General features: G+C 39.2%; 3 protein-coding genes across 4 annotated transcripts; 2 read left to right on the top strand and 1 right to left on the bottom strand.

The window, feature by feature from the left end:
* The first annotated feature begins 484 nt into the window (after positions 1 to 484).
* Positions 485 to 14655, top strand: clpxb (caseinolytic mitochondrial matrix peptidase chaperone subunit Xb). 2 transcript variants are annotated; one of them, XM_039808720.1, is made up of 15 exons: positions 486 to 835; positions 1319 to 1394; positions 2307 to 2467; positions 2571 to 2685; positions 4250 to 4404; positions 4580 to 4739; positions 5772 to 5813; positions 6425 to 6601; positions 6730 to 6894; positions 8594 to 8682; positions 10253 to 10417; positions 10530 to 10829; positions 12741 to 12833; positions 12945 to 13051; positions 13175 to 14655. In XM_039808720.1, exons 2-15 carry the CDS (start codon positions 1340 to 1342, stop codon positions 13263 to 13265), a joined length of 1875 nt encoding a protein of 624 aa, XP_039664654.1. In that variant the 5' UTR covers positions 486 to 835; positions 1319 to 1339; the 3' UTR covers positions 13266 to 14655. The 2 variants fall into 2 exon arrangements, with proteins under 2 accessions (XP_039664655.1, XP_039664654.1); XM_039808721.1 differs by lacking the exon at positions 5772 to 5813 and having other exon boundaries at positions 485 to 835.
* A 497-nt stretch (positions 14656 to 15152) lies between these two features.
* Positions 15153 to 17639, top strand: LOC120564071 (ubiquitin-associated protein 1-like). The gene is made up of 6 exons (XM_039808748.1): positions 15153 to 15259; positions 15336 to 15475; positions 15829 to 16479; positions 16577 to 16747; positions 17082 to 17183; positions 17281 to 17639. Exons 2-6 carry the CDS (start codon positions 15353 to 15355, stop codon positions 17419 to 17421), a joined length of 1188 nt encoding a protein of 395 aa, XP_039664682.1. The 5' UTR covers positions 15153 to 15259; positions 15336 to 15352; the 3' UTR covers positions 17422 to 17639.
* LOC120564083 (protein regulator of cytokinesis 1-like) lies at positions 17624 to 24511 on the bottom strand. Its single transcript, XM_039808764.1, has 14 exons — positions 24361 to 24511; positions 23977 to 24109; positions 23751 to 23873; positions 23426 to 23659; positions 23186 to 23349; positions 22699 to 22855; positions 22428 to 22575; positions 22188 to 22324; positions 21996 to 22091; positions 20887 to 21033; positions 20679 to 20789; positions 20468 to 20575; positions 19834 to 20004; positions 17624 to 18139 (listed from the first exon to the last, which is right to left on the bottom strand). Exons 1-14 carry the CDS (start codon positions 24375 to 24377, stop codon positions 18068 to 18070), a joined length of 1818 nt encoding a protein of 605 aa, XP_039664698.1. The 5' UTR covers positions 24378 to 24511; the 3' UTR covers positions 17624 to 18067.
* Positions 24512 to 24834: the final 323 nt, after the last annotated feature.

Genomic DNA, 24834 nt, shown 5'->3' with positions numbered 1-24834 from the left:
TAAACTGCAAGGAAAAGACAAGGACATACATTGGTCATCATCAAAGCTTTATGTGTATTATCATTGTTGTTAAATTAAGTACAACAGGTTTCTGATACTTTTCAGTTATTTCTTGTGATATCTCTGAATTGTTTATATGTTATGTAGACAAATATACTTGGCAGTAATGATAGGCATCTCCTACTCCAGTACATTATAGTTGGTTGGGTAACTATAGTTAAGCTTACTAGCATGTCTGGAATGTTGTTGTTTTTTTATAGTTAATTATAGACCACCATGAGCGAATCTGGCACAGAATTTTTAGTTTTACGGCCTCAAAATGCTATTATGTTGAATACACATTCACGAGGATTACCCAAACACAAGGCATGAGTCTGCCCATTACGAGGATCATCTGAACGCACCAGCAGTCATCCCTGTTTACGCCTTTTTTTGGATGAACGTTACTAGATCTCATAAAATCTGGATGGGTGTGAACTGCATAGACATAAGCGAAGCCGCCATAGTGCTTACACCGTTTACTCTAAACTACTTCTGCTAGCTATGGCTACTGTACCCATAGAGAAGGCTAGCTAGCAGCTAGCTGGTTAACCGTAGTTCATAACAGCGTTAGCATTAACGTTACATCACTTTGGGTCGTGTCCCACCTGGGAAATAGCGGCCTAGAGTAGCCAACGCATACTGTAGGCACTGTGACATTAGACATAGTACGACACACTGACCTGTCAAACTTAAACAAGAGAGCGAAAGCTGCTGCAGTGACTTTGCATAATTGTTTTTCTTCCGAAGGGGCTGTGTCAGTAACGTTACGCGACTGGTTTCATCATCGTGCCCTGTGAGTAAAACCAGCAAACTAGTTAACGTTACATGTTGCTGGTGTAGCTAGCTAGCTAATGTTAGAATTTGCGCAGCTGTCTACTTATTTGTTAAAGGGTAAAGCCACTCAGATTAACCACTGTCTGTCCAGCCAGAGGTGTTCAGGTAGCTCTGGCTTGGGCCTAGTTTAAGTAGCTAACATTGTTTATTTTGCCCTTTAGTAACGTTGCTATCGTTAGATAGCAAGAGGTAATTAGCTAGGTCAGCCATGATAGCCAAATCAATTAATATATTTCAGGTGGTTTAACAAGGTTGATTTCTACAGTACTAGGCAGCACTGGCGGCCACATTGGCTAGTAAATGACCGGCTTTGCTAATGCTAACCGTGACGTTGAAGTTATGACATGTTTTAACGCCAAACGGCCTCTTCTGTTGCTATTGCTTTCTGTTAGCCACTCACTCTGCCCTCAGTATACTGTGTTAACTTTATGCTTATTTTCAGGATTTTGAGACAAAGGAAGTTATGTCCTGTCCATGCACTTCGGCTGCCAGGTTGTTCCTAAACACTGCCCACAGAGGTAAGATTGGGAAAGTAACGTTAACGTTACACCCCTTGCTAAAGCTGCATGACATTGTGCTACTTGTTTGTGAAGTAGCTAGGTCTGCAGCTAACGCAGACCGCTGTTCTAGTCAGTCACGTAATGTCAACAGCAGGTGGAAAAGTCACTGAAATTGTTCAGTAACGTTAACGTTAGGTGTAGGAAAGCTGTAGTTGTTACATCACCCAGCCTGTCCTGGATTTGTACAGCTGTGACTTGGCTTCTAGAGTAATACCACATAAAGAAAACTCATAATAAAACACAAATAGTGTTATGTAGCAATAGCTAAGCTAACTTGTTACATCAACCAGAGACCTTAATACTTGCATAATGACAAATGCACACAAACAGCTAGAGCACATATAAATACTATGGACTTCATGCTAACAATTATTTTCATTATCAATTAATGTGAAAATTTCCCCCCTGATTAACAGATCAATTTATTAGTATTTTAAGTGTAACAAAATTGTGAAAAATGGCCTTCACAGTTCATCAGAGCCCAAGGTGACATCTTCAGATGTCTCATTTTGTCCTACCAGTCCAAAGCCCAAAGATATTCCATTTTCTATATATGACAAAGAAAATAGGCAAATGATCACATTAGAGAAGCTGCAGAAAATGTTTGGTATTTTTGCTTCAAGAATGTATGAACTGATCAATCGAATATAAAAATATTTGCAGATACATTTTCTATTAATTGACCAATGGCTTAATCAACTTTTTTGGAATTGTTATTATTTTGCTATTTGCTTGTTGCCTAATTATTATTCAGGGTAATATATGTTGTTGTTCAGAATAACTTAAAATAACATCATTGTAATTAATTTAAAATGTATGTTCACAAACCACAATGTTGTTAGGAATCAAAAGGGGATTTTTTTGTTATAGGATTGTCCTGCTCCCGGATCCAGTTGTTTTCTCTGAGTCGTCAAGGGTCTCGGGAAACTCATTTACCTCCCCAGGTACGGGTGAGGTCGTTTTCAGAGACTGCTGTCTGCTATGCCGCTAAGGATGGGACAACAAAGGACAGTGGAAATGATGGTGGAAAGGTAATCTCTCAGAGGATAAATTCTTCTATGATACTAGTACTACTCTGTAAATAGATGGGATGGTAGGAATCTGATATGTGCTGACGCAGTCGTATTTACACAGAAAAACCTCAGTGAGGGGAAGAGACTCTCTGGCTCCGGAGGATCAGGCAAGGGGGGGAGCCAGCTACGCTGCCCTAAATGTGGAGATCCCTGCACACATGTAGAGACCTTTGTATGTGAGTAAACTTCTCAATATTCAACCACCACTTACCAAGGCATATAATCTGATGTGCATTTTAGTTGCAAAGGTTAAGAGGAGTAGGTGTAAAGGAATATGGCATTGAGGTAATTGGGGTAATCTGTCACAGATGTTTTTAAGTTTGAACACAAAAGTGCACACTAAAAGAACAAAATAAAATGTACAGGAAAGGTTACAAGAGAGATTCTGTCTCCAGAATATGTAACACGGCATCATACAGTGAATATCTGGCATTGTTAGTGCTAGAAGAAATATGGTTAACATTGTTTAATAACACGTAACATGGATCAGGAGGAGAACAAAACAAAGAAGACAGAAAATACAGCAAAGTACCTCAGCAAATTCTCATTTTTATCCCCAATTTGGTGTTGAAATGTGTTTTTATTTTTTATTTTTTTATTATTTTTTTAAACAACATTAAACCAACATTTCTTTTGTGGTACAGACTGTATTGGTGGACTGAAATAACTGAAATAAAATGTTACACCACAAACAACTACAAAAAGCAATTTCCTGCCACTGTTTGTAAAAGTAAAGACCTGCAAATAAACGCAGAGGGATTGGTTTCATTGTTGTCATCAACTGTGAGTTTATAAGATGCTGCTTAGAAGTGTTGTTTGGATTGTTAGATGGTGTAAACAAAACCTCCTCTTAAACAATCCGATGCACTGTTCCTGCACTGGTTTGTTTTCTAACTTCTGAAACTGTCTGACATTGTAAAGCTTGTGTCAGTGACTGGACTGCTCAACCACTCACCATGAGTCAGAAGTGTCCACCCTCACTGGAAATAAAATCACCCTCCACCATTTTCATTTTAACTCCCCCTTTTTTTTTTTTTTTAATACTTACTTGCTCTTACATTGTATCTGGAATAAATTTACCAACTTAAGAGGTTTGTGGTATACCGTTCATATGCTGTTTATTGTAATGTCTGTCATGCTCTCTTGTAGCCCACAGAGACAAGGGTGGATATTGGTTTAATACTTTAATCTAAAATGTACATGTTTCAATAGAATTGAAACTGAACCTGAATAATACAGAAAACTCGCAGACTAAGCAGAACATTAGTAGATAGTGAAATTACAATCCATTGTGTCAGTGTGCTACAATCTCTGGTTTGTCTCTCCATAATGCATACATGCAGCAATGTGTTGTCATCTCATGGTAACAAAGTGTCCTCTAGCAGTGACAATTCAGCTTCTAGGTGTCACATTGAAGTGCATTGTAAAGAGAGCAATAAAAACAAATGTACTATGTGAGGTAATGCTGGGCAACATGTGTACCAGACATTTATCCTGTTGCATCATGTAGATTAAGCAGTAGGTTTCCCTGTAGGTCAGGACCAGCAACAGACCAGCTTTGGCCAAATATTCCATTTCAGCACAATGAGCAAACCTTTCATTCTAAACTGAGTTATTTTTAAGTCAGTCAGCTTAATGCAACATTGAAAAATTGTTAAACTGTAAATGTTTCAAATGTGTCTTTCAACCAGGTTGGGAAATGTTTTAGTATTAAATGTGTTGTATGTTGTTCTTTTGTAGCATCAACACGGTTTGTCAAATGTGAGAAATGCCATCACTTTTTCGTGGTTTTGTCTGAAACGGACTCTAAGAAGGGACTAAACAAAGAGCCAGAATCTGCTGCGGAGGCAGTGAAACTGGCTTTTGCACAGAAACCTCCCCCTCCCCCCAAGAAGGTGAGAAATTGAAGCAGGAAGACAAAATATGCTTTTAAAGGACTTCCATTTAAGTTGAACATATCTTGTTGTATTAGTCAGTCTGTTATACTTCTATACTGTTATGAAATGTAAACTTCAGGAATTTCCCAAGTGTGGGAATAATAAAGTCTATCTTATCTTCTTTTTCCCCCAGATATATGCTTACCTCGACAAGTACGTTGTTGGCCAGTCTTATGCTAAAAAGGTGTTAGCAGTTGCTGTGTACAATCACTACAAGCGCATCTACAACAACATCCCTGCTGGCAGTCGACAGCAAGTGGAGGTGGAAAAACAGCCGTCTCTAACACCTCGTGGTCAGTATTACTGTTGTCTATAGATATTGCTTTATTCTGCTGCTTATTGGTGTAACCCCTCCAGTTTTACATTAGACAACTCTATTCTCTGTCTTTGGTATGTTTTTTTTATTTTTAGATTCATTTAAACCATTATGTACATAATGCACATGTATTAATTAGGTTTCCACTGCATTTACTTGCATTAATCAATTTACTGTTGCTTTTCTACCTGTAAACCTGACCATCATTGTAGTCTGTACATACTGTAGTCCATAAGAAAGCAAATGGAAGTTTTGAAAAACTCTAAACTATTTTCTTGTCTAAGATTAAAAGCTCCAAATATAAAGAAAATATTGTTATTTTGCCAATCAATTGACTTTTACAAAAGGCCCTCTGTATCTTCTGTGTTTGGATAAAGCTATTTTACTCCTACATTGCTGAGCTTTGACCTACTGTTGGGCCCCATTTTAGTTGTCATTCTATACCAGGCCGAGAGCCGAGACTGACAGAAATGTAGGAGAGAGTGAGGGAGACTGGCATGTAGCAGGACCTGTAATTTAAAACTGAAGATTTAAATGCTACCATTTGGGTTTTGATTCTGGGATTGTTCACACTATTTAAAGAAAAAAACAAACAGGCGGTTTCATTTAAGCTCCTGATAAAGTAAACGCATAGGAGATGTAATCATGCAAGATTACAGTAGTAATCTTTAGCAGGAACAATATGTTGACATGCAAGTGCTGAAACAAATCAGTTGCAATTGTTCAAGTTGTCACATTAAAGGAATATGACTTCTTTTACACGTTAAGATGTTGCCTAATCGAGCCATTTACTCATAAAATCTAAACAAATAACTGATAAGAGGTTGCAGCTGTGGCCTTTTAATTATAACTTGTCTTAAATCATAGTATTGGCATTATTTGGCATTTGTTCAATACAATAATTACACACACAACTGTATAAACAATTTTGCAGGACTGTAGTCATAATGTCATAATGGTAATGATTAATGATAATCTTAATTTGAGTACTTTCATCCTCTCCCTGTAGAGCTAGAGATGAGAAGACGAGAGGATGAGTACAGGTTCACAAGTAAGTGATTAGTCGCCTTACTGTTATCTTTATCAGAGGCCACTTAACAAAGTCATAACACTGAAATAGCATTTTCTTTCACAAGTTGCACAAATGCCAAAATGTACAGACTTCTGACCTCTCAGTTAGAGCTTTGTTCTGCGATTTCCAGGTAGATATTTCTATTAATGTGTTTATAGTCATGCTCAACCTAAAGAATTAGATTATAAAATTATTAATCAGTACACCAGATGATGCAGTTTTATATTATTTGAGGAAATGCAGCTCCAGTTATGGACTAGTGACTACCAATTTACAGTGTCTACAAATTAGCTACAGAGACTGAAGCAACACGATTTCTGTATGCTTAATGCGGACAATAAGATAAGGTAACACAGTAACCCACATTCACATCTGTACTAAGGCTTTTTTCAGTCCAGCTAACCTCACTTAGTAACTCCACACTGGCACAGACTAGGGCACGCATATTTTTAGCCTGCACATGGAAATGTTTCTATGCACAGTTTGACACATACACCACCAATTAATGGTCTGTTTTATATACAATTCCTAGAGAAGTTCTTACTTTACAGTCACAAAGCTTACCCCTGTGGCTTTGCTTATTGTTGCAGAACTGCTGCAGATCGCGGGGATCAGTCCTCATGGAAATGCTCTGGGGGCATCCATGCAGCAACAGGCGAGCCAGCAGGCACCTCAGGAGAAGAGGGGCGGGGAGGTCCTGGACTCTACACACACTGAAATTAAACTGGAGAAGAGCAACATCATACTTCTAGGTCCAACTGGCTCAGGTTTGTGTTGTCAACATTGTCTTAAATTGTAATATTGCACTGTAACACTCAGGTCATTAGGATTTACACTAAATATGCAGTTTATTTGTAAATATGAATCTTTCTGGCCAAAATATCATTTTTCACAGGAAAAACATTGTTGGCGCAGACACTGGCACGTTGTCTGGATGTTCCCTTTGCAATATGCGATTGCACCACACTAACTCAAGCTGGATACGTGGGAGAAGACATCGAGTCAGTTATTGCCAAACTGCTGCAAGATGCCAACTACTCAGTGGAGAAAGCACAGCAAGGTGGGCAGAGGGACTAACTTTGGGTGTAGTTTCCCATGATAAAAATCATACCATATGTTTTTTTTAACACAAGAATCAAAAAAAATTGCAGCAACTGTAAATAACGCAACATTTACTCAATTCTGTCCTTCACCATACCATTTTTTAAAATTTATTATTTTTAATCAAAGATGGACAAATCCCATCTGATAGGGCTTTGAAGAATTGAGTACTAATGTTTTCTCACATTTTTATGGGCATTTTGCAATCAGTAAAATTGGTGTAAAGTTGATTTTGTTGGAAGTATTAAAAATATAAAGCTGACAGAAAAGGGCATATGTAAATATAAAGCACAAATCCAGAGTTTAAAGGAACACGCAGACTTATTGGGAATTTAGCTTATTCACCGTAACCCCCAGAGTTAGACAAGTCCATACATACCCTTCTCATCTCCGTGCGTGCTGTAAAGCTGTCTGACGGCTCCAGCATTAGCTTAGCCCAGCACAGATCCTGCAGGTAACTGGTTCCAACTAGCCTACTGCTCCGAATTGTGACAAAATAACGCCAACATGTTCCTATTTACATGTTGCGATTTGTAGAGTCACAGCGTGTACAAAAAACAACATAACATGAGACACAGCCATCTTCTAACAGTAAACAAACTGGGAACTATATTCTCAGACAGGCTTGCGCGAGCATATCACTCCACCCAAGTACTATATTCTTCCGCCTGAGAATATATTTCCCGGTTGTTTACGGTTAGGAAAGACGCGGTGTCTCATGTTCGTTCTTTTTGTACACACTGTCACTCTACAAATCACAACATGTAAATAGGAAAACGTATTGGCGTTATCACTCTTCGAGCAGTAGGATTACTGGAACCAGTCACCTGCCTGTTCTGTGATGGGCTGATGCTGCTGGAGCCGCCGCATCAGTTTTACAGCACGCGACGGAGATGAGAAGGTATGTATCGATTTTGATCTAACTCGGGAAGTGCAGTAAATTCCCAATAAGTCGGCGTGTTCCTTTTAAGACGAGCCACAAACTAATTTTAGTCTGTATGAACATCATGACACAGTGACAAAAAGGCCTTTTTCCACCATTAGTCGACGTACACTATAGGACAGTATGACAACCTGTTTAATAGCAGCAAACAGTTGATTATTTATTATCACCCTGTTATGTGTTATAAATGATGGAGCTACATTTACAGCATTCACTCATATATACAAGATAATTTTGCCAACAACAAAATGTAAATTTGTACTACTTTACCCATGTAAAGATTACATTTGTTTACTTTTACATCAATTTTACAACAATTACTGCATTATTCAGCTACAACCTGTTTTAAATGTGCACATTTATATCACACTTCAAATTTCCATTCCCTCCATGGGTAAGGAATGTGTAATTGGCTTGATCTAGTTGGACATGCTTGCAGGAAGAGGAAGGAAGCAGGAAGAAGTAAAAAAAAAAAAAAAACTAGGATTAACAAAAGGAAACATCAGTGTCATTTTTACAAGGGTGTTTTTTATTTTTTTCCACTGCCCTTCAACTGTTGAGACTTTTTTTAACATGATTAAAAGTAAATTATGTATAGTGTAAGATGAAATGTGAAGTAAACAATAACAGTTTATTAGAGACAGGGACTGTCTCATGTAATTGCGAGAAGTGAAGCTTAGGCTGTCTTGGCTCCAACTTTGTTTTTCATGTGCAGGTATTGTGTTTCTGGATGAGGTGGATAAGATTGGCAGTGTGCCTGGAATCCATCAGCTGAGAGATGTAGGAGGAGAGGGAGTCCAGCAGGTTAGTATTCAACCCAAGTTGCACTAAATAAAACTTTAATGCAGTTTGTTTGATAGACGCTAATCTCAGAATACATTTTTGAGTTTGGATTAAGAAATGAAATAGCAGATTTATTATTTACTGTCACTGGTTTCCTCTTGTTTGTGTTTTTTCTCTTCGTCTTATCAGTGCCGGCCCTAGGTGCCCTGGGCAAGATTTCAGCTGATGGCCCAGGGATACCAGGGGATAGATTTAAAAGTGCATCTGTAAAGAAAGGATGAGCATTTGTGAAACAAGGGGTATTTTACAATATAGTGTAAATACAATAGCTGCTGTGAAACCCAGTTAATAATTACATAAGCAGTATTACAGCCTATAACATTCTAAACAGCAGAAATATTAGGGATCAGTTTATACCATTTATAATTTCAATATTTTAACTACAGAAATAGTTGTCATGACTATTCCTTCAAAAAAATGTCATGCAAACTCAACTGCAAGTAAGAGTACACTAACCAAACTCTTTAGTGCTGACAGACTGTGAAGATTCAGCATGAACAAACTTAAATAACTCATTGGATAGAAACCAAGCCCCTTTTTTTACAATGTTGCATTTACAATGTACTGGGTTCATTCAAATTCATATTTTATATTGTCAACATGCTGTTTCATATTAGTTAGAAAGTACTGATAAAAACACAAATAGTATGGTATATTTTCTCTTCAGAGCAGTACATAAACATAGTTTTTCAGCTTAGCCTAAACATTTTCCATAGCCTTGCAACCCTAAATTTACCTACACCATGCACGGATATCTATTTTGTCAGCACTTCTTACATGCATGCTGCTCTTTGACACTTAAAATGCAAGTGCTTAAAACTGTTAACGTTACATAAGCTAACTAAGTACACAAAGATCTCAATAAAAATAAAAACTTAGGACTTATGTCACAACACACTTCAAAGCGGCAGTAACTTAACATTATGTTAATTCTAGCTTTTAGTTTGCTAAATAAGGAAACATGGACACAACTATCACCCATCCATAACAAGCTAACGTCAGCAGATGACTGCAACAGAAAAATGATTGATTCAGCACATTACCTCTCTTTTTCACATTTTCCTCCTTCTTTACTTCTTATTCACCCTGGGTTCCCGAGAACATCTGTCTTTTTTTGACATAGCTGGTTTATTAACCAGATATTAATTACGGTCCATGTCACTCACTTCTGAGAAGTCGCCTGCCCTCCTCCCCCATAATGAGCACAGGTAACGAGCAGCGGGGTTGTGATGTGGCAGGGTGATGCCGGGGACAACCAAGAAAATAGGTCCTTTTTAAATAGGTGGTTTAGTTCTGTTTTCTTGGCTTCTTTTTGTAAAATTACTAAATAATAGCATGAAAGTGGTATTATATAAAAATATTAAGTAATAGTTGAACACAATTTCCTTGTTTTTATTTTTTATTATCTTTAACTATTCCTCACTCATTTGGGGCGTTTGCCTATATTGCCTTATGCCACGGGCTGGCCCTATGTCTTCTATTAGTTGACCTAAACTTGTGTTATGGACATTTTTTCCTTTTCCTTTGTCAGGGGTTGCTTAAACTCTTGGAGGGCACAGTCGTCAATGTTCCTGAGAAAAACTCGAGGAAACTGAGAGGAGAAACGCTGCAGGTAGACACAACAAACATTCTGTTTGTTGCATCCGGTGCTTTCAACGGACTCGACAGAATCATCAGCAGAAGAAAGAATGAAAAGGTCAATTTAACACGGCTCATATGTACCGACTGTCAGCAGACATCTAGCCAACGCTCCCGTTTGTCATCATTTCTGTATTTTAACTTGATCCTCATGTTTGACAACTCTTTAGTATTTGGGTTTTGGAACTCCTTCCAACCTGGGGAAAGGGCGCCGTGCAGCGGCTGCCGCAGACCTGGCCAACACCAGCGGTGAGACGGACACCGTAGCAGAGATTGAGGAGAAGGACAGGCTGCTGAAACACGTTGAGGCCAGGGACCTGATTGAGTTTGGAATGATCCCAGAGTTTGTTGGTCGACTTCCTGTGGTCGTTCCTCTGCACAGCCTGGATGAAGAAACGCTAGTCCGAATCTTGACTGAACCACGCAATGCTGTGGTACCCCAGTACCAGGCTCTGTTCAGCATGGACAAAGTAAGGGCTCGGATATAGTGGGTACTTTAGCCAGGTTCAGACAGGTAGCAGCGCTGTGTTGAACAAACACTGCACCCTTTATTCATTTGGGACATAATGAAAAATTTGACTTTTGGTGTATATATTTCTATTCTAAAGTATTACCCAGGCATCCATCCTTTTATACACCTTCAGGTAATTTGGACCTCACTTTACCATTTTCATTCATTTGAATGAGACCACTGCTTTACCTCCAGTGAGGGTTCCAAGAAGGGGCCTCCATTACAGCGTCATCTAGTCAAATACTTGCAAATGCACATTCTAGGTAGATTACTTTGTAATGTGCAATATACAGTACAGGCCAAAAGTTTGGACACACTTTCTCATTCAATGAGTTTCCTTTTATTTTTTATGACTATTTACATTTTAGATTCTCCCTGAAGGCATCAAAAATATGAATGAACACATGGAATTATGTATATTAACAAAAAAGTGTGAAATAACTGAAAACATGTCTTATATTTTAGATTCTTCAAAGTAGCCACCCTTTGCTTTTTTTATTAATAAGGGAACAAATTCCACTAATTAACCCTGACAAAGCACACCTGTGAAGTGAAAACCATTTCAGGTGACTACCTCATGAAGATCATTGAGAGAACACCAAGGGTTTGCAGTTATCAAAAAAAGCAAAGGGTTGCTACTTTGAGGAATCTAAAATATAAGACATGTTTTCAGTTATTTCACACTTTTTTTGTTAAGTACATAATTCCTTATGTGTTCATTGATAGTTTTGATGCCTTCAGTGAGAATCTACAATGTAAATAGTCATGAAAATAAAGAACGCATTGAATGAGAAGGTGTGTCCAAACTTTTGGCCTGTACTGTATATACAGTATTTCTGCGGGTACATAGTTTATTGTCTCCAGTGTTGTATAAAGTACTAGAAAGCAATACTTGAGTAAAAGTACAAGTATCGTACTAGAAAAAGACTTTGGTAGAAGTGAAAGTTACCTTTTAGAATATTAAGTAAAAGTCTTAAAGTATCTGATATATACTGTACTTAAGTATCAAAAGTAATTTTCTGATATTTAATGTACTTAAGTATTTGAAGTAAAAGTTTTTTTTTTTTTTTTTTAAAGCAAGCGGTTAGAACTTTTATTGTGAACTTTATTGTGGCTTTCTTATAGTAAAGCATAAAGCATATTCAGGGTTCCCATATCTTCTTAATCTCACTCATCAAATCAAAATCACTTTCTGTTCGTGGACTTTTCTTAAGTTCAAAGAACAAACGGCAGATTTTTAGAGCTGACATCAATGTACAGAAACATTTCTTGCAAATACGGCCACGGGTGTATGACGTTATCTTCACCACTACCCTGTTCACCGAGTTCACCGCTATCGCCGGGGTGGTCGTCTACGATAACGGGAGGTCCTCCAGTAGGTGCTCGTGCTTCCATGGCGGTTTCAGTTGTGCGTCCTCCTCCTCCTTTAGCAACAAACGAGCGCTGAAATAGGGCGTGCGGAGCGTGCGTAATGCAATCTAGGAGCAGTGATCCGCCAAAGCTCCCTTATTGCAGTCGCACACATTTCTTCTAATTTTATTTTTTAGTAACGAGTAACGAAGATGCTTTGTGGAAATATAACTGAGTAAAAGTATAAATTTTATCTAGGAAATGTTGTGGAGTAAAAGTGAAAGTTGACATAAATTTAAATAGCCAAGTAAAGTACAGATACGTGAAATTTCTACTTAAGTACAGTAACGAAGTATTTGTACTCTGTTACATTACAACACTCATTGTACAGCCCCTTTTTTCTATCGGATCTACTGGAAAGGAAATGTTAGGAATTAATCTAACAGGAGGTATCTATTTGTTTATACCTGAACGACTGGATATTTAGAATTGAAATTAATCTGCAGTGTTTTTGTTTCAGTGTGAACTCAATGTGACTCCGGATGCCTTGAGGGCCATAGCCAGGATGGCCCTGGAGAGAAAAACTGGAGCTCGTGGGCTCAGATCCATAATGGTATGTGATTTTTTTTTTTTTTTTTTTTTTTTTTGGTCAAGGGTATTAAACTTAATTATTTTTGTAATGTTGATGAAACACAATAATTAAACATGTCTTCGTTTTAAATAGGAAAAGCTCCTTCTAGAGCCCATGTTTGAGGTGCCACACTCTGACATCATGGCTGTTGAGCTGAACAAAGACATTGTCCTAGGAAAATCACAACCCAGATATATCAGGTCAGTGTCTCTCCGCTCACAGGACATGGCTACATGGAGATCCGATTCCTTCAGCCCAGCTCACAAGAGTCTCCAATGTTGTGTAGTTTGAAACCTAATCTGGAGTTTCCATTTGAATTTCAGAGCTCCACCCAAGGAGTCTACAGAAGAGGAATACGACTCGGGCATTGAGGAGGAGAACTGGCCTCGGCAGGCGGACGCTGCTAACAACTGAACCATGTCACTTATTTCACCCAAAGACAGTCTCTGTAATCTTTAGATCACTATGAACGTCTGGATCACAACTCTGGGTTTTACTCAAGTCTCTGACAAACAAGCTGTGGACCCTATAGTCGAGGTAATGATGGCTGGTGGTTTCCACTGAAGAGTGTTTTCACAATGAACAAGTTAAGAGAGTAACAACCTTTGGTCCCGTGCATCAGATGTTAATTCTCTAGCGGTGCACTCGCAGGGTGGACCTTTTATAAAATATTTCAATCTCTGGGGATTGTTAACATTTTTATCTATATAAAGATAATGCAATTTTATTCATGAAATTATTTGTAGCTAGTTTGTTTTCTCTTTTTTTTTTTTTTGGTGATGGGCTGCATTGGCCAGGGAAGCAAATGGATATTATGAGATCGTACTGAACACTTGAGAAGAAGTGGAGCTGAGGAAGTGTAGATGTGATGTGACCATGTCAAGTGATGCCTGATATCTTAAGGCCATAATATTCCAAGAGCACATGACTATTTTGATGTTCTTTACCACCATTGTGATAATGGTGTTCACATTAAAACTTCGCTGTTGAGCTACAATGCATTTATAAACAGTTTGTATGACATGACCTCTAATTAAAGTTCACAAAACCCATTGTGAAGTGTAACGCATCGGCACACTAAACGGGGAAGGTGAAAAATGATGGTAACCTTTTAAACAGCCAGAATGGTTATTTTTCAGTGTTTTTCCTCCTCTTGCAGCCCACTCTTTAGGGAACTATCTGTTTCTCCCAGACCTCTTTATGACAGAACTGGATCAGAAGACTGTTTCTCACAGCAGGATTAGCAGGTCCATCAGGTAACTTTGAAGTATTAATGAGGTATCCTCCCTCTGAAGTTTTGTAGTAGATATCCTCCAACATACAGTACGAATGAATGAATCGTATTTTCAAATCTGACATTCAAGCTTCATTGTATGGATTCAAATCGTAATCGGACAGATAATCTTTTTCACAGTTGGTTGGATGCTGCTCCCAACCCGCTTTGTCAGACACCCCTAAGCACAACACACCTATTTTTACTTTCTTTGTGTGCCCCAGCGTTATAAACTAAACCTCACCGGTAGTGATGTAATATCCTGTTACTAACGTCTGTAATCAAGCCTAAATGCTCTCTGACTGAACTGAACCACGCTGCTGTACTCTTTAAAATGCTGTTTGTGCTATAAAATATAATTAAACTAGATCTGTTCTTCCTTTGCGTTTAAGTTTCCTTTTCTTTCAGTTAAATTTCAAAACTGCTTTTGTTTTCAGAGGTCTGTTACAGAACCTGTAAGTCCCCCATGTTTGTGAATCTTAAATGTATTGTGATTGTTTAAAATATATAAATAAAATGTAAATCTCTGTACAGAATTTGAATTATTTATCTTTAAACTTGTCTGCAAACCAGCAAGTACACTTTAAATGAATTTGGTTACCAAAGTCAGTTTCAAAATGTTTCTCAAACATTCTCAACACATAATGAAACAGGAAATGAATGTGATAGACATACACACTGCTGCCATGTCCCTTTATGTAATCAGCTAATCTCTGGAAAGTATGGTGCTGTTCTTTGTTACCTCAGCATTGCCTAATCCCCCCAAATCCTGATTGAAATTACAAAGTCACACAGTCTGAAACGTGGCTTTGAATATAGATGGAAAAATGATTAAAGATTTAGTGAAAATTATATATCTTGCATTGTTAATGTATTAATAGTATAACAATCAAATATATTATTTGGTATTACTCTGGTATATATATGTAAATATGTATAAATACTCCATTATTTATAATTGTGCAGGTAGGATTACAGAGGAGATGTCTGGGGTAGTATTGGTAAACAACTCCTCAGATGATTACAGAGGCTTAGTGATGAAGAGGCTTATCACGTATGATGATGTCTTTGTGTTAATCATTTACTCGTCAATGCTTCAGAGGGCTGTGGACCTGAGAGAGAAAACCTGACAAAGGTTAGTATCAATAAAATGGCAATGAAGGTCTGATTCGATAACTTTAAACTCAGGAACTCTGTTTCTTCTGATGAAGGTCGTTTGTTGGTGAAAATGAACACTCTGGAGGATGTCCCATTTCAGACCCTACTGGGCCCACTGGACGAGGAAGTGCAGCTTGTGACGGCTCCAGACATCACTATACCAGACTGCCATCGGATACTACGAGACACTGAGGTCACACTGAAGTGAACATTCACATTTTTTCTAAGTTTAATTTTTGGGATGACTTCATTTCTTCTCCTAGTTATTCATCAGAAACATTTTTGGGAAAACATAGAACATGGGTCCATTGGGCCCAATTTCATTGTAATGTATTTTTAAAAATGCTTGTTCCTAGTACAATTCTGCACTACTACATTAAATTTGCCACAGCCCAGATAAAAAATGTCAGGTATTGTGCATGCTGGCTTACAGGGACCCTTGTATAGCGGAGCCATTATGAATGTTAGTGCTTTTCCTCTTGTGACTGGAGTGTGTTGTGTTTAGGTTCTGTTGCTGAAAAGCTTTTTTGTTTGTTTTTACTGCAGTATGGATTCAACCTGGAGAAATGGATCTTAACTGGGCAGCAGCCAGACTGCCAGGCCCCCTCCTGTCCCCCCTACTGGCTGATGTTCAGCAGCTCTGAGGAGAGCTGCAGGGCCAATCGCAGGACCAACGACCCGTGGGACCTGAACCCTCGACCCCGCAGTCACAGCCTGAACTCTGCAGACACTCGCCGGCTGCACCATCGCACCGTCAGGTTCCTCCTGTCTGACTCTGAGGATGACGATGGTTACCATGAGGATAATGAAGCCTCCTCCAACGAAGATGCACCTCGCTCCATCAAGAGCAGAGAGCAGCACCGGAGCACTGCACCCAAAGACCCAATCTCCAGAGTCAAAGACATGCACCTTGGTCCTTCCACTCACCACAGTAAGCCTGCCTCACCTCAGAGCTTTAGAGGCTCTTTACCTTCTCTCCAAGACTGCAGACAACCTCTGCGAGCACCGGAGCAGCACAGGTCACAGCAGGCCAGCCCCTTGCCCCACGGGCAGAAGAACAGCAAAAAGAGGCAGCGTTCACTGGGCTCTGTGGGCAGAAGGTACTCCCAGGACACACCACCTGCTCACTCTTCACCCAGGCTGCAGCAACAACGACCCTCCTCTGCAGGGCCTGTTGTCAGAAACCACAGACAGAAGGTTTTGATTTTTTCTGTCAGTGTCTCTGAGAAAAATATTTATCATTTCTGTTCTTACCTTTTTTTCTTTTTTCCTATTTCAATGTTATTGTCATCAGACCCTGAGGACTGGTGGCTCTCGTGGAGTTTTCTTTGACTCGGCAGCAGAGTTGGTGTCAGCACTCAGCCAGGAAGAGAGGGAGCTACTTGAAACCATCACAGAGAAGGGCTACCCTTTACGCACAGCTTTTCTGGCTCTGCAGAAGACAGGCTATCACAGCCCGGAGAAGGTAGGCGCCACTTTGTGTTCAGATGTTGTTAATCAACATGTCTTCACTGGTTTATAAACCCTGATTATGCATAAATAAAATATTTTTCAGTCACCTTCAGGCTTGATAATTATAAAATTAAAACTTGCACATTACAATAAATCAACAAACCTGCATTTCTTTTTTGTAATAAGTTGGCAGAGAAAATACACTAACAAAACATCCTTATTTACACTTATGTGTGGGCTCACAGATTGGTGACCAAAGGTCTTATTTATGCAAATCTAACTTGTGATATTTGTATATTATCAAGACCCAGCATGTCATTCTCGATCCTTTGTCCTGTTTTCAACAGATCCTAAAATACCTGGTAGCCAACGGCCGTCTGTGTGAGCTGGGTTATGATGAAGCACAGGTGGAGGAGGCCTTGGAGATGTTTCAAAACTGTGAGAGCAAGGTGATTGCTGCTTTTCAGTGTTTACTTTCCAAAAAGGTTACAATAAAGCCACACCACAGCCATACCTTAATGTGTATTACTTGCAATTATTTTTCAGGCTGCTGAGTTCCTGCGCCTTCTGACTCAGTTTAATGAGATGGGGTTCCAGCAAAGTGCAATCAAAGAAGTGCTGCTTGTTCATGAAAATAACCGTGAGAGGGCTCTCGAAGAACTCATGACACGCATGTCTTCAACATAACATCCATTGCTAGTCTGCATGGAGAAAAGATCATTTTCTACAATATGTGAAATGTCCTAAAGATATTGTGTGCTCAAATGTAATACTTAACAGATACTGCTTTAGGCTCAGAGTTAACATAAAACCTGTGCAACTCAACCATAGGGGCTAGAATGAAAACATGCATGTATTGTACAATTAGAAATGACAAGATAATAAATAATTACAATTAGTAGCGATGAATTTATTTCATAATCATTTATTTACAGATTTAAAAAAAAACAAAAAAGCACTTAAAATATTTTGTTTCTGAAAAGCTAATTTAGCTGTCATCCCAGCTGGAGGAATAAAAGCATGGTGTGCTGGCTAGCTGCTACAGTACTAAACAAAAGTAGAGCTTTAGATATGGTTAATGTTTAACTTTAAAAGGCTGTAACCCCCAAAATAAAAATGTAAAATAAAAAAACCTTGGGGCAAAAATTGTTAACTTGCCCCAGTAGATACAAGAGAAAACTGCTACAGCAGTAACCCGAAAATAAAGTTAAGAAAACAGGATCGACAGAGATTCAAAACATTCAAAGATTGAAATATTTACACATTTTGTTTACATTAAAGTACTACACCTAACTACCGCTGAGCTGGATGCTGGAGCCGCTCCTTTAACCCATCACTGATGACTGACAGTGGAGTTCAGCACTCCTGACTTCACGTTCGATTGAGAAGCCTTCGAGAGGTCTCTCTGTAAAGAGAAGTGAAATGTAACGGTCAGTATCTTCGGCCATATTGAAGAGGTCAAAATACCAAATGGGTTTGTGTATTCAGTGTTGTGGCATAGTCATATGAAATACTTATGTATATATTAGTTTTGGAAAACTATTTTTGTCATGATGTCCAGATTTCAGAGTACTGTGGTGGAAAGTTAAACTGTTGCCAGGGAACAAGTGATAAAGTCTTTGGTATGTGAGGAAATTTATTTATTTATTTTAAAAAAGGAACACGCCGACTTATTGTGAATTTAGCTTATTCACCGTAACCCCCAGAGTTAGACAAGTCGATACATACCCTTCTCATCTCCGTGCGTGCTGTAAAGCTGTCTGACGGCTCCAGCGGCATCAGCCCATCACAGAACAGGCAGGTGAATGGTTCCAGTAATCCTACTGCTCCGAATAAGTGACAAAATAACACCAACATGTTCCTATTTACATGTTGTGATTTGTAGAGTCACAGCGTGTACAAAAAACCACGTAACATGAGACACAGCCATCTTCTAACCGTAAACAAACTGGGAACTATATTCTCAGGTGGAAGAATATAGTACTTGGGCGGAGTGATATGCCCGCAGCAAGCCTGTCTGAGAATATAGTTCCCGGTTTGTTTACAGATAGAAGATGGCTGTGTCGTCGTTTTTTGTACACGCTGTGACTCTACAAATCACAACATGTAAACAGGAACATGTTGGCGTTATTTTGACACTTTTATCACAATTCGGAGCAGTAGGCTAGTTGGAACCAGTTACCTGCAGGATCTGTGCTGGGCTAAGCTAATGCTGGAGCCGTCAGACAGCTTTACAGCACGCACACTTGAGAGAGGAGCTATGTATGAACTTGTTCTAACTCTGGGATTACGTGAAGTAAAATTCCCAATAAGTCAGCGCGTTTGTTGTTTTTTAAGGAAGAGTGGAGGATTAAACTTTACCATTTTCTTATTATTTACAGCTCAAATACAAATTATCTGGTATGTATTTATTGTATGTATGCATTGTCTACCACTATGTAAATTTTGTATTTTTTTTTTAAAGATTTTTTTGGGGCGTTTCAGGCCTTTATTTTGACAGGAACACTGAAGACATAAAAGGGGAGAGAGAGGGGGAATGACATGCAGCAAAGGGCTTCAGGTCGGAGTCGAACCCGCGGCGTCGAGGAGTATTCCTCTATATATGGGCGCCCGCTCTACCAACTGAGCTATCTGGGAGCCCACTATATAAGTTTTGATGGAGATTATCAGTTTCTAAATATTAACATTATGCAGCCTTGGCAGACGCATGCACGGTTGCTTTTTAGTTGCTCCACTTAATGATCTACATTGTTACTGGACAACCAACTAAACACCAAGAGAGGGCTCAAATATTTTAAATTAAGTTGTGTCATCATGCTAGAAATCCTTTGTCATTTTACAGATGGTTGATAATCCGGCTTGTTTCAAAAGTCTTTCAAAAAGGGGAAATCTTTCTTAAGATTTACAAAATGTATTTTCTAAGACTTACAAGTCTAGATCAAACAGGCTTTAACCAAAATTTTGCTTTAGCCCAACTAAATAAAATGGCGGTTACATGGTAAGCCATACATTTACTGGGTTAACTATATAATCCTACAGACTTGAGTGGACCTTTTTTGTAGTGAGGGACTAACTAAACAGATGTAAAACCGCATTTACCGCAAATTCCGAATAGGACCCAGCAACAGAGTTAAAGGTGAAGGTGTGATCTTGAGTATCCTGAGACCTTAGTGTGCCACTTGGAGTGTTTCTAAGATGGGAGATGTTTTCCTTGTTTCGCTCTAGTGCACGGGGAGTCTTTCCATGTCCAGGGGTTCGCAGGCCAAGACCCTACAACGAGACCAGCTAGAATGATAATGTGCCTTTTCCCCCCCCACCTTTTTCATTTTAATTTATTTCAGAATATAGGACAAAATGAGGTGCAAAAAGGAACACACATTTGCACGTTACTATGAAAACAAAGAAACTCACGTGCAGCTTTTGGTAGAATTATTACTTTAAGAGCATCTTCATTTAACAAGATTTACATTGTCTATTGCTTATCTTCAAAACATAAGCACATCTGCATACAAACAAATTAGTTTAGGAGTGTTTAACTGCCCTGAAAAATCATCCATATGCAAGTTAAACAAAAACAGACATTATTGCACCCTGCCTAACTCCATTATCATAAAGAATAGACCAGATTAGATCAGATACAGAGCTACCCAATTTTAACCGTCTGTCCCACAGGCCATCAAAAACACATGAATTTTGCCGGTGAGAGAAGTCAAACGGGCGACAGTGAGCCTACCTTGCTGGCAGACAGAGGTGGTTTCTGGATGGAGGACTGGCACATGGTTCCACCGAGGCCTGAACTAAGGAAGCTGTTAGGAGTGGAGATGGTGGAGGTGACATTGATCTAGTAGACAAGAGGGGGAAAATGGGTCAACTTTTAAACCCATTCACTCGCCCAGGTTCATTTAGGGTCTCTCCGCATGCAATAATCTGCAGCACCATCTTACCTTTCTTACTTTTCCAGGCGTGGGAGTCCCGGCTACCCGCCTTTTGGATGGTGTTCTCATTGAAGTTCCATATAACATGTCCTCCTGTGTCTGTTTAGTTTTCTTCATTTGCTAGTTCAAAAAGAAAAGAATTTAGTCATATCGACAACTCATTTGTGACAGGAATTTTTAAGACTTTGTGTAGTTCTAGATCAAAGTAATAGCACACCCTTTCCAGTTTCTCTTTCTCCTTTTCAGTGTGGTGGTGATCCCACTGCTGCTGCACGTACTCAAGAAATTTCTGTCCATTGACCATGAATTCCTTGCCATGCTTCTGCTCCCAGACATCAATTTGGGCTTTCAGACTCTTTTCCAGCTAGAACAATTAGGAAACACTCATTTTTACATAGTCAACATATAATCACATTTACCATTGACAGTGGACGGTCAGTCTACATAACCGTCCAAATTTCTAAAATGCCCTACAGTATGTCAAAATCAGGTGCACAACAATTTGCACAGGAAATACAGACTAAGATAATTACTGTTTTAATATCCCCATCTGTTGGCCAAAATCGGTAATGCACCAACAACCTCACAGCTGTTTCCACTCTCCGTTATTACTAAGTAGTCTGGATCAACAGAAGTAAATTTCCAGGATAATTGCCTGACATTGCTCCAGATGTCCCTCACCTTCAGCTCTCTGTGCGTTTACAGTTCTCAAACTCTGTTCGCTTCGGGAAACAACAACAAACTTCGAGCTAGCAAGCTACACGCCGAAAATGGCAAGTTTTGAAGACATTTTGGATCGTGCAACAAGGCAGGCCTGCTTGGTTCTTTCGGGAAATGATTAAGATTTACAAAGACTAGGTTAACGGAATTTACAATTTAACTGGGACGTTTGGGACCGATATGAGAGGATACTATGGATGAAGTACACACGGTGATACACTGGTGAGAGCAAATTACATTTAACCACGTATCCAGCTAATTTAAATAGCTCACGTTAAAGTATTGTGTGAACAGTTAACTTTATTTAATATTGTATATGGCGTTTTCTTTTGCGGGGTGTAAATTTTCCACCAAAACAAGTTCCTTCGAGACTTTTGCAGAGCCAACGTTGGATGATTGTGATTGGTTAAAAGAAGTGCAAACAACCCAGAGTGTTTTTTTCCAAGTAAGGTCTGGCAATGCGAGACTATTTACTTATTGAATTTGACAAGTTTATTTATTTATTTTGAGTTCACACTTACAGCTTCTCTCACAAGCAGAAACTTGCTTAAATAGCAATCCTGTTTTTGTACAAAAAAAACCAACAACTTTTAAACATTTCCTTACCTTAGGCAAACTTTTCTGCAGGTCAGCTCTCTGCTTCTCTTCTTTCAGCAGGTTCCCACCTCTGTTGTTGAACCTTGAGGGGTCATTGGCCTTTTTCTGAGATGAGGGGAGGAACATACACCCACCCGTTACCACACTAAGATAAGTTTGTTTTAAATGCTTCCCCATTAAATCCATGAGGATAACACTTACGTCAAGTTCCAAGTACAAGGTCCAGTTCTCCTGCCATTTTGTGACTCCCTCAAACAGTTCTCTGTGGTCCTCGTAACACTTCTTCAGGGTCCTGACCTCCGCCTCATGCAGGTTGAGAAGCTCTTCAGTAAAATCCTCTGGGGAAATAAAACATGCATTGAGACCCACTCTCTCTCTCTGTGATGATCAACAGCATACATTTGGTGTAAAGGCATTGTCCTTTTAACAACAGAAATTCACCATCATGATAGGGAACAAAAGCTTGCTGCTGTTCTTGGCTGTAAAAGCATCTCTCCCAGAAAAGGGCAATCTCCACTCTGATGGCCCCAATAACACGGCTCATGCTCTGCATTTTCAGCACCTCTAGACGCTGGACCTCATCCTGGAGCTTGAAAGACAGATGCACATTATTGAAAATTGTAATGTAGGCGTTAGGTGAGACAACACACCAATTAATTATCTGAAATCACGTATCATTAATCTAAATGACCACATATGGTAGATTTCTTACTGCCTCCATGTTTCTCTTCTTTGACATGACCATATGCTCAGAAAAGGCTTCCCTCTCGTCTTGGGGAATCTGAAGTCTTTCCCACAACTCCTGGATCTTAGTGCGGAAAGCTGAACAACAGAGCTCATTCTCAGCCTTGCGTTCTTGTAACTGAAGAGAGGCATACAAATCATACATCCATTACAACATGATAGACTACATGATATTGTAGACTTAAAGCTGCAGTGGGTAGAATGCAAAAAAATGCCAGAATTTGAAGTTGAGTGAGACACCTTCCTGCAGTTTTCCCTCTCTGTCACAGGGGCAATGCATGTGCAGAACAGCCAATAGGAATGCTTTCTCTGAAAGAAACCTGAAAAAACAGAGCGGAAGATGAGGTGCATAAGTCTAGTTCTCGAAGAACACTTGAATATACAAAAAAAATTTAAATAAAGTGCGTAACAAGGCTAATAGTTTTTATATTTTTTAAAAAATTTATAATCCCTACTAATATAGTTTAAGAGCATCAATGTTGTCATTTGACAGACAAAATTCCTCCTCGTCCTCACACATCACATCCATCTCAAAACTGGTCTCAGGGTGCCGCTCCAGATCATCCATGTATATGATGATCTCCTTTTTGACACTCACAAAATGATCATGACGACGTTCCTGAAAAGACAAGACCGGTTACAACCATAATAAGAAAAAAGGCAAGTAATTAAGAAAAGCAGAACGTCAGTAACACCTTCTCTTTGGTCAGATCATCCAGGTAGGCACGATATGTCTCAAGTTGCTTCAGTGATGGGACAGAGTCCTTGTCAATGCAAAATGGGGTAGTGCACATAATATCACACAGCTCAAGGTCTTTGGCAACAAGGCCCTTAAGCTCCTCCATTCTCTGCTTCTTGTGCTCCTTCATCACATCCAGACGTGTGCGGCTATTCTTCTCCATCTGCAACATGGTGCAGCCATCTTCCTCCTTCACGGAAATCCATAAAGTTAGTCTAAACATATTAGTAATTTTCCACGACAGGTACAAGAAAACCACATACTCCTGAATGAGAATGTACCTCAAAGGGGGGCAGCTGAAGTTCCCTGCACAGATCATTAACTTCCTTATTATGTAACTGTATGTTTTTCAGTAATCTCTTCTTGAGCTCCCCTTCTTCTGCAATCATTAGGTCCAGCAGACCCTGCAGGACAAGACAACCCCAAAAATGTGTCAATTTGTTAGCTCTATCAGAACAACACACAGACTTTAAATCTAATCTAAATTGATGTGGTAACGTTACTCACTTTAATGTGCTTGTGCATATCATTGGTTCTATCTAGGCGTTGTTCCTCCGGAATCCCGATTTCTTCCCAAATATCCTGCAACCTGATCAGTGCTCGGTTGAGGTAGGCAACAGACTCTGCTGCGTGGACTTCACTAGAAAGAAAAGCAATGGTGTGAGTGGGTCAGTGTTCTGGATTTAAAACACCAATCAAAACCAGTCCAGTATTAACGTTGGCGCTAACGAGTAATTCAAAAATTAAGTTGCAGACTCTGTTAGTAGCACAGAGCTAACGTTAGATGCTACAAAGCTAACGTTAGCTTCCCGATGTTGTATTGTAACATTAGTTTTAACATTAAATAATACCAGCTCATGAGTGACATGAGATTAAGACAAATGTAATTACCATTCAAAATTACTCATTGCGGCATACACATTACATAGCGTTACGGCAAACGTTACTTCGTCCCAACGTGACACAAGCTTTGTGCGTCTGCTCACAGTAGCTAAAGCTAGCTAGCTTTATATAAGATCGATGGGCTAGCGTTAACTAATCAGGAAATAAGTTTGCGAAGTTAACGTTAACTCAATACTATTGTTAACGTAAAACACTGAGATTCCAGTTAATTAAAATGTCAAGGTAACGTTACTAACCTCACTCTCATGTTCCACCAGAGACTTCTAAAATGTATTTAAAAACAATATTCCTTCACGCAAAAGCGGTCTTTCAACATAAAACGAATTGATGTGGATAGCTAGCAACCCGTTGTCGACTCCACGGGTTTGAAATTTGCCCCCAAACAACGTCTGAGCTCTGATTGGCTGATTAGAGTGACGTCGACGGAAGTAAACTGCTCCTTTTTTTTATACATGCATGAAC

The sequence above is a fragment of the Perca fluviatilis genome, chromosome 8, assembly GCF_010015445.1.
Source record: "Perca fluviatilis chromosome 8, GENO_Pfluv_1.0, whole genome shotgun sequence".
Lineage (NCBI taxonomy): Eukaryota > Metazoa > Chordata > Actinopteri > Perciformes > Percidae > Perca > Perca fluviatilis.
This window is presented reverse-complemented; position numbering and strand designations above follow the sequence as displayed.

Coding starts and splice junctions, on each gene's coding strand:
- LOC120564083 (XM_039808764.1), bottom strand. Junction 20,790..20,886: donor AGAAAGAGAAACTGGAAAGG/GTGTGCTATTAC, acceptor TTTTTGAACTAG/CAAATGAAGAAAACTAAACA. Junction 20,005..20,467: donor CACCTCTGTCTGCCAGCAAG/GTAGGCTCACTG, acceptor GTCTCGTTGTAG/GGTCTTGGCCTGCGAACCCC.
- LOC120564071 (XM_039808748.1), top strand. CDS start 15,353: ATGAACACTCTGGAGGATGTCCCATTTCAGACCCTACTGGGCCCACTG. Junction 15,476..15,828: donor GGATACTACGAGACACTGAG/GTCACACTGAAG, acceptor TTTTTACTGCAG/TATGGATTCAACCTGGAGAA. Junction 16,480..16,576: donor TCAGAAACCACAGACAGAAG/GTTTTGATTTTT, acceptor TATTGTCATCAG/ACCCTGAGGACTGGTGGCTC.
- clpxb (XM_039808720.1), top strand. CDS start 1,340: ATGTCCTGTCCATGCACTTCGGCTGCCAGGTTGTTCCTAAACACTGCC. Junction 4,740..5,771: donor GCCGTCTCTAACACCTCGTG/GTCAGTATTACT, acceptor CTCTCCCTGTAG/AGCTAGAGATGAGAAGACGA. Junction 8,683..10,252: donor GAGGAGAGGGAGTCCAGCAG/GTTAGTATTCAA, acceptor TTCCTTTGTCAG/GGGTTGCTTAAACTCTTGGA.